This window comes from Elephantulus edwardii, unplaced genomic scaffold, assembly GCF_000299155.1.
Source record: "Elephantulus edwardii isolate Elephantulus edwardi_28Jun2011 unplaced genomic scaffold, EleEdw1.0 scaffold00195, whole genome shotgun sequence".
NCBI classification, from domain to species: Eukaryota; Metazoa; Chordata; class Mammalia; order Macroscelidea; family Macroscelididae; genus Elephantulus; species Elephantulus edwardii.
The window spans coordinates 1480654-1489765 of NW_006399945.1; the positions used below are offsets into that span (position 1 = coordinate 1480654).

The 9112-nt window shown below is 39.5% G+C and overlaps 1 protein-coding gene across 2 annotated transcripts in view; it reads left to right on the forward strand.

The window, feature by feature from the left end:
• The window catches only part of CHRNA6 (cholinergic receptor, nicotinic, alpha 6 (neuronal)), a 14809-nt gene extending 8831 nt beyond the window's left edge, over positions 1-5978 (forward strand). The window contains exons 3-6 of one of the 2 annotated variants that reach the window (XM_006896980.1): positions 1283-1327; positions 2667-2776; positions 2878-3856; positions 5847-5978. In XM_006896980.1, coding sequence (XP_006897042.1) covers positions 1283-1327; positions 2667-2776; positions 2878-3856; positions 5847-5978 — 1266 coding nt within the window. The remainder of the gene's footprint in view (positions 1-1282; positions 1328-2666; positions 2777-2877; positions 3857-5846) is intronic. The other variant, XM_006896981.1, reaches the window with a different exon arrangement.
• Positions 5979-9112: the final 3134 nt, after the last annotated feature.

Consider the following 9112-nt stretch of genomic DNA (forward strand, 5'->3'; position numbering starts at 1 on the left):
TTAAGCTCCTATTTGTAATTGCATGGAAGTAATTCATGGTTTGTCCTTCCTTTGGCCCTGGCCTTTTCCTGACTGATGATATTGAATTTCTGCATTATATTTTCCCACAGATGTTGATTTAAGTTGTAGTTGACTCAATGGCATATAACAATTGTTTATTTGATTCCTGTATATCCTATCCAACGGGATGCATAGTCACTTTTTTTCCCCCCATAGTCAGTTTTTATGTTAAAAAAATCCCTATATTTACAATGTGCTAGTCATTAGTCTTGGAAAACGCTCACACATATTTGACCTTCACGTAGTTTCTATTACCAAGTCCTTATTTTCCAACTACTACCGATTCTTGTTTGTTTACAGCTTTCACATTCCAATCACTGGTAAGTATCAGAGCATCTTGATTTCATATTTGGTCAATCTCAGACTACATAAGTTGTTAAAAACCTTAAATGTCTTAATCTTTCACATTAGTGGTTGATGTGTAAGTGAAATAACCTCATCAAAGGGTATTTCCTGCAGATGGATGAGTATTATCCTATTACTAACAGCACTGAACTTCAGGAGAGATCTTTGCTCTACATCTACTATTAATTTTCTGTCTCCCTAACTGACAACTAAGGGGTCACCCTCTTTACTCTTCTATCCCTAGTCTACATAGAGTACATAAGAGAAACTCAATAAATACATGTGGAACAAAGAGTTGAAATAATCAGTGTAGGTTTGAATGGAAGTTAAAGATGTATTGTTGGGTGAGTGGTAGAGTCTAACAAAAAACCAGCTGAGGTTAACATCTGCAGATAGATCTTTGGGAAGATGAGCTCAAAACTTAGATTCTAGAGAACTCTGAGGTACAATTAAGGAGGGATGTGTTTAAGGAGTGGGAAAGAAAACAACAGTGAGTCAAGTTTGAATACTTACCAACTTCTCAGAGGGTACTATTTCTCCTCCCTCTTTCTTACCCCTCTTTTCTCTACCTTTGATAATTTCTTGCAATCAGAAATATTTATAGGATGAGGAAGGTATTAATGGAGGAAATGAGACTTAGACTAGCCTTAAAAACAATGCTTCCTTTCAATATCATCAAGGTTGGGACCAGATATGGAAAAATCTTATTTCTGGTTATACATGAAATACTTTTTATATATTGCCTTTTCACGCTTCTAGCTTTCCTCCATTAGCATGAATAATTCAGATTGGGATCTTTTTTAGTTGTAATCCTTGTGCTAAGACATCTTTCTGTGAGAAAGTGCATTTGAAGCTAAAAATATTTTCTTTTTCTTAGGATGAAGTAAACCAAATCATGGAAACCAATCTGTGGCTGCGTCACGTATGTGCCTACACCACTTGTCTTTCTCTCTGAATTGTGTTACTCCTGTGTCACCTTAGTAATGTCTAATGGATAACAACCACTAGTACCCCCCATTTCCATTATCAACTTGTAATTGTTTAGTGCTGTTGACTCCAACTTAAAGTGACCCAGTGAACAACAAGCATACTGAAATCTTGCTCTCTCTGGTGGTGCCATGTTCACAATCTTGGCATGCTCAAGCCCATAACTGCAGTTATTGTGTCAGCTTGTAATACAGTATAAATTATTACCTGATAGCAAATATCTCTCTGACAGAGATTTCAGTCATATCTGATTTCTGCTCTGAAGTATATTATTTTTTTTATCTATAATTTGAATTCTAACACCTTTCATCTTTATGACACCAGGTCTAGGAAAGTCAATAGCTCAGCTCAAGAGCAAGTAAGTTTTAAGGCTGGGCAAATCAGAAATTGGCTATCTAAAAGGAGGAGGTTACAGCATGAGGCACGAAGTAGCTGGCTTACATGCTTTCTTGAATGTTATTATTAGTAAGATGATTGCAAGGGGGAAACACCTCAATATATATGAACAAAATATTATATAAAGAAAAGATTATATAAAACAATGTACACACATGAAACACAATGTTGTGAGTTATAAAAATATTAATTAAAACTAGTACTGAAAAAGAAAGTGATTTAGAGTCTCACTAATGGTTGTTCCTAATCATTCCCCCACCCATTATGTCACCTCTTCATTTCTATCTTAAGTTTTTGCACAGACTCTAACAAACACATCATTATACATTTAAATTCATTTTTATTAAGAAAGCAGACTTTGTTTCCAGGTTGAATATTCTATGGCGCATAGAAATTGAGCCCATCATCTTAGCCAACTAATTAATAATCAATAGGTAATTAATCATCTAATTAAATATTTTCCAAAATCAACTCAACTATTGTCTTTTCATACTCCATGCTTTTACTTTCTCAAATTTTTTATAGAAACCAATGTACCCTTTAAAACTTTCTCACATTCAACCAAGTAAGTACAAATAACATTTTCTCTCCCTCCCTCTCATTGCTGTTGAATTGGAATCGACCCATACTTGATGCCCCCAGTGGGTTTTCAGAGTCTGTAAACCACACAGGAGGAGATGTCCTATCTTCTTTGTGGAGCAGCTGGTGAATTTGAACCACTTGCTTTTGGGTTGGCAATGCAACATCTTATCCACTAGACAACTAGAAAAAAGGAAAAAAAATTAAGGACCAAACAAAGCCCAAGTATTCTATCATCGTAAAATTAACATTGGCAGAAAGTTACTAAAAAGTTTTCACATGACTTCTGCTTCCTTTAGATATGGAATGATTATAAATTGCGATGGGACCCAACAGAATACGATGGCATTGAGACTCTTCGTGTACCTGCTGATAAGATTTGGAAGCCTGACATTGTCCTCTATAACAAGTACGGGCATCTGACTACCATCATGTCTGTCCAAAGCTGCCTCTGGTGCTTGATGACCCAGAAAAGGGATTATTGCTAACGGTGTCTATTTCACTTCACAGTGCCGTCGGTGACTTCCAAGTGGAAGGCAAAACAAAAGCTCTTCTTAAATACGATGGCATGATAACCTGGACTCCACCGGCTATTTTCAAGAGTTCCTGCCCCATGGATATCACCTTCTTCCCTTTCGATCATCAAAATTGTTCCCTGAAATTTGGTTCCTGGACATATGACAAAGCTGAGATTGATCTTCTAATTATCGGCTCTAAAGTGGATATGAATGATTTTTGGGAAAACAGTGAATGGGAAATTGTTGATGCTTCAGGCTACAAGCATGACATAAAGTACAACTGCTGTGAAGAGATTTACACAGATATAACCTACTCTTTTTACATTAGAAGACTGCCAATGTTTTACACTATTAATCTGATAATCCCCTGTCTCTTTATTTCATTTCTAACCGTGTTGGTCTTCTATCTTCCTTCTGACTGTGGTGAGAAAGTGACTCTGTGCATTTCTGTTCTGCTCTCTCTGACTGTGTTTCTGCTGGTCATCACCGAGACCATTCCGTCCACGTCTCTTGTGATCCCGCTGGTGGGTGAGTACCTGCTGTTCACCATGATCTTTGTCACGTTGTCCATCGTGGTGACCGTCTTTGTGTTGAACATACACTATCGCACTCCAACCACACACACAATGCCCGAGTGGGTAAAGTCAGTTTTCCTTCAGCTGTTGCCACAGATCCTGCTGATGAGGAGGCCTCTGGACAAGATGAAGGAGACGTGTTCTGATAAAACCCCGAAGAGCATTGTCAGTAAACCAGCCAACGCCAAGTTCACTAACCGCAGAGAGCCTGATATTAAAGAGTGTTGCCACTGCCATAAATCACGGGCATCGACCACCAACAGCAAGAGAAGGTTAAGTCGGCAGCCTTTACAGTGGATGGCTGAAAATCCAGAGCACTCACCCGAAGTGGAAGATGTGATTAACAGTGTGCAGTTCATTGCAGATAACATGAAGAACCAAAATGAAACAAAGGAGGTAAGCACCTGTCCCTCTGCTTGCCTGGTCTTGGTCTTTATCAGGCTTATGGCTGCTTTTCGGACAAGGCCAGGTTTTAACTGTGAGTTCCATTTACAAGCGTTGGCAAGCAGTGTCACTCTAAAGATCCAACTCTCTCTTTCCATGCAGCTCTGTGTGGAGTGTTGGTTCATACCTAGGAGTAGGGTGGAATTAAATACAGCACTAGTGCAATGTTGCATCACCAGAAATTTTAACTCAACTGGAATCTGGTTAAAATAAACATTAAAGACAACTTCGGTTAACAAAACCAAGAATGGCTGCACCAGAAACAAAAGGGTAGAAAGGAAAAAGCTTTCTCCACAGAGGAAGGAAAGAGAAATGATGCAAGAGTTGCAGACAGTAAAAGGTGGGAGGGAGCCTTCTGGCAGCTCCGATCACAGGCATTCTAACTGAGAGGGACTTGGGAGTTGATTGAATGAGCCTCTAGACTATTTTTAGCATTAACTCAGTACATTTTCCAGTGGCGTCACTGAGGGAGGTGGAGGGGTACATTCTATACTCCCTGATACTGTCAGGAGTGACAACAAGATGACCTGAGGTCTCCAGTGACAGTGACAACAGACGAACCAGACTAATACAGGGAGGGGCCGCTAAGACAGTGGAGTCACTAGGCTTGGTGCCATTTATCACCCACTGTGGTCAATCCTCAGCCCCTCCCTGCCATCACTCCCCACTCACAGTGTTAACAGATAGGCTGAGAGACCAGCACTGAGTAGAGAGGATGATCTACACTCTGGCTAGCAGGGAAAGGGAAGGTGCTGCAGAGGGCCATAGAGGTGAGCTGAGGGGTGCTCCTCAGTCCTGAGAAAGGAGACCAATCTACAGGGGTGTCGGAGAGCCACTGGAGGTTTTTTCCTGTCCTGCCACACTCTTGAGAGGGGTTATATAAGGAGTATCTGCACTAAGTGACATCAACTCTGGTGACATTTTTCTCACTTTCTAAAATCTAGCCATACAGAAGCATGTCCCTGGTTCCTAAAGAACTCTAGAAAAATCAAGCCTATCATAGTTTCATAGCATACGGGTGACTAGCTGAGAGTATCTAAAACTTTGTACCAGATATTTGAGTTTAACTTTATAGTGCAACTCCTATGATCCCTATCTTCCAGTGAAGAAATAGTGTGAAACCTGGGAGTCACCCTGTGGGTGCAGGGGAAGATGTTGTGAATGCCTGCCACAGAGGTGGAGAGATGTATCAAGGACAAGGAAGCCTAGAAGAACTTACCTTCCTGTGCCATCTTCATAAAATCCAGGAGAGAGTTGTTATTAGACACCACCAGACAGGGTTCTTGAGACACATCACAGAACTTTAACAGAAGGTTGGACATTGAGGACAAGAAAGACAGACAAATGCAAGCAACTCTCCACAAATAGAGAGAAAGAGAGGTTTACTGGGTTTTGTTGTTGTTGTTGTTGTATTTTGTATTACTCTAGTTTATTAAAGAGATTTGGGCTTTGGGGTTTGTTTGGGGTTTTTTTAAGGTTTTTAAAGCTTTGAAATTTGGAAAGCTGTATCTTCTTGTTAAGAATGTCCTTAATCATAATACCCTGTATTGTGGCACCTTTTTTCCTCTCCTATCTCAAACCCATTTCCTAAATTTACCAAGAGACAAAAATGTCCCATTGTGCATATCACAAGAATAGCGCTATCTGAGCAGCTATTCCTTGAAAGCATCTTGGATCAAGAAAGGTTCTCTGTGACCCATGGGTTCCTGAATTATTTGTATCTTCTGCTTATTTCATATCCAGCTGTGTAAGATGTTTTTGTTCTTGGCCAAAACAAAATTTCTTATGTGTACCATGTAACGGATACAAGTCAGACACAACAAAACAACAATCGCATTAGAAGATGTCCAGGGGAATCTTCCTTGAAAAATAAATTTATGAAACAGAGTGTGTTTAATTTGGTTTTGACTCTAAAATATTGCTTTGGCTTTTTGCATTTCAGGTAGAAGATGATTGGAAGTATGTGGCCATGGTGGTGGACAGAGTATTCCTGTGGATATTTATAATTGTTTGTGTGTTTGGAACTGCAGGGCTATTTCTACAGCCACTAGTTGGGAACACAGGGAAATCTTAAGATGTATGAAACTTGCAAACACTGTTTGTTTTGCATCCTTATCATTAGGATAAAGACATAGTGCTTCCTACCCAAGTCTCCCATCTACTGATGTTGATGACTAGATGGAGAAAGAGGATTTTCCTGCAGAAGAGGCACCAGAATGCCTCCTTTTGTGGAAGTTTTGTAATGCTGGAGCTCCCATCCACAGGCTAGCAGTGTCAGTTCAGACTTCTCCTGTTTGGGTATGGGAGGGACATGATTGAATTGCAATAGATTAACATGCAATTAACATGAAGCCATATTAAGAAGTGCTTTTTTGTGTCTTTGACATAGGCTGCTCATCAGTATAATGATGCCAGAGTGAAACTCTGGAGCTTAGACTTTGCTGATATTTACAACACCCTTGCTTTTCGCTGCATGCTTCAATGGTATGCCTCACACACATTAGAAATCTTTTTTAAAATAGATATATTTATTTTATATTTAATTACTTTCAGCAACTTAATTACTTACTCTTAATAAAATCAGAGCTCTTTTTGATAGGTTAATTGGTAAAAATAATACTAAGTAATCCAACTCTATCTTAGCAGGCCATATTTAATTACATTCTTCTGTCAAGAATCTTCAATGGCAGGTCAAATCTATGGTAGGCATTCGAACGAATAGAGTCTGTAGCCAAGCACTTAAAGCTTTTTAGGAAAAAAGTCATTGTATACAAAACCAGAAATGTATCATGTGGAGAATGTCACTAAAGCAATTAAAATAAAAGATTGATGTGGTGGGGTTAGGCAAACCTAGAGCAACTTTGGCTAGGGATTGAGAGAAGGTCTTCTAGTTTATTCACATCCATTTGTTCATTGTATCTGAGACTGAAAATCTATTCACTCTGTAAGAAATTATGATCTTAAACCTTTTGGGGAAATTCTTTTTCTGAGAGGAAGAACCTTGCTACTTCTATTGTATTTCACCTTAACTTGTCTCACTAATTGTATAAATACCACTGTAACAGTTTTAAAGATGTTAATCTAACCTGGAGATGTGTTGGCCTGGTGGTAAGAAACTCTGCTGCAATGTCAAAGTTACATGGTTTGAATCCACCAGCTGCTCCATGGGCAAAGCATGGGCAATCTACTCCTTTGTGATTAACTGCCTCTCAGAACACACTGGAGGATCATCTATGAGTTGGATTCAACTTGATGGTACACTATCACAACAACAATCTAATCTAGCATAGGAACGAATTTTATTTCTGCCCTTTCCATTCTAGTCTTTGCCCATACGTACCCATACTTTTACACTTCAGTTTGTCCTTTCAATACTGTGCTTTGCCTTTTTCTCAAAATATTGGACATCAATAGTCATGTCCTCAATGTAGCTATATAGCCTTGAAGTTTAATTGTTATGACTGTATGATTTATGAAGTAAATTCCTCCTCTTCTCTTTCCCATGAAGCACGAGTCGCTCACTCTGCAGCACACCACAGATACTGTATTGAATCATTCTGTTTTTAAGATATTTTCATTCCCTCTCATAAGGCACACCTGATTCAGGTCATCATCTTTTCAATCACTTGCTATGCATCTGAGATCTTGAATAAAGAGACAATGAATACAGATGACAGAAGAATTGAAGCCTTTGAGTTGTGTTGGAGAAGAGTATTGAGTTTCACATGGACTGCCCAAAGATCAGCTATGTTTTGGAGAAAGTGCAGCCAGGGTGCCCCTTGGAGGCAAGAATGGCAAAACTTCATCTTACATTCTTTCGTCACGTGGCTAGGAGAGACTGTTCCTTGGAAAAGGACATCATGCTTGGAAATGTGGAGGGTCAGCAAAAGAAAGGAAGACTCTCAATGAGATGGATTGACTCTGCTCCAGTGTGTTAGATATGATGATGACACAAGATAGGATAGGATTTAGATCTGTTATTTAAGGGTCACTATGAGTCATACTCTCCTTGATAGTAGCTAACAATAACAAATCATATTTGTGTACAGTATATATATCATATTCATGATTATAGTACTTACATTTTGTTATACTAAACTTTACAGAAGACTGGTTGTCATTTGATGGGGACTTTTTTTCTGATTGTTTCCTTGTTTTTAGAAGTCTAAGGCAAAGGAGGCACATGTATACAAGAAGAAAATAAAAGAGATTGACTGATTTTATGATTATGAGTTGCTTAATGTCCATTCAAAAAATAAGTGCTTGCATTTACATCTGTGGTCCCATAAGGTGTTTTTGTTTGTTTGTTCTCAGGGAAAACTGCTCTCTTTTGTTTTCTCAGGGAGCTCTGGTGGGTGGTGTGTAACAAGTTGTGCTGCTAATCCAAAGGCCACATATTTGGGTGATTCCAGTCCAATAGCCGCTCTGAGGGAGAAGGACGGGCTGATTCCTCTCCTTACAATTTACAGCCTGGGAAACCCGAGGGCAGGTGGCTGAGTCAGAACCAACTGTGACAGCTCTGAGTATTCAATTTTTGTTTATTGTTTCCCCTAATGGTTTTTCCTCCCCCACTTCCAATGGTTTGTGTTGTGGTTTTTTTTTTGGGGGGGGGTTTAAAAAAACCCAAATCTGACCAAAGAGTTTACACCCTATTAACTTTCAACTAAAACAAGAGAACCTACCCTCCAGAATCCAACCACTTCACACATGAGCCTCAAAACTGGATACTTAGTCAGGACTCAACCAACCCACTAGGTCCTGATTGACTTAAACAAGAGGCTTCCAGCCTACAGCTGATTGTTAGCTGTAAATCTTCTGTGGGCTGGAGGCCTCTTGTTTAAGTCAATCAAGACTTGGTGGGTGGGCCTTTGTATTTAAAAGTCGACTGGGCCATGGGTCCTGGTGTTAATTAAGTTTGGGAAGGGCATTCTTCTTAGTGGTACAGGACTGGTCTGTCAGTTTCTGTAGTGAGGTAACCTGGGTTTGCTGTGATGCTGAAAGCTGTGCCACTGGTGTGTCAGATGTCATAACGGTTACCCATGGTGGACAGTGTTTGGTAGAGCTTCCAGATTAAGACAGGCTTGGAAGCAGGATTGACATCCACTTCCTAAACAACACGTCTTTGGAAACTCTATGAACATAGGGAAACGATGATAGTTATAGAACAGGGTTCAGGTCATTTGTTCATAGGATCATTATGAGTGTTAC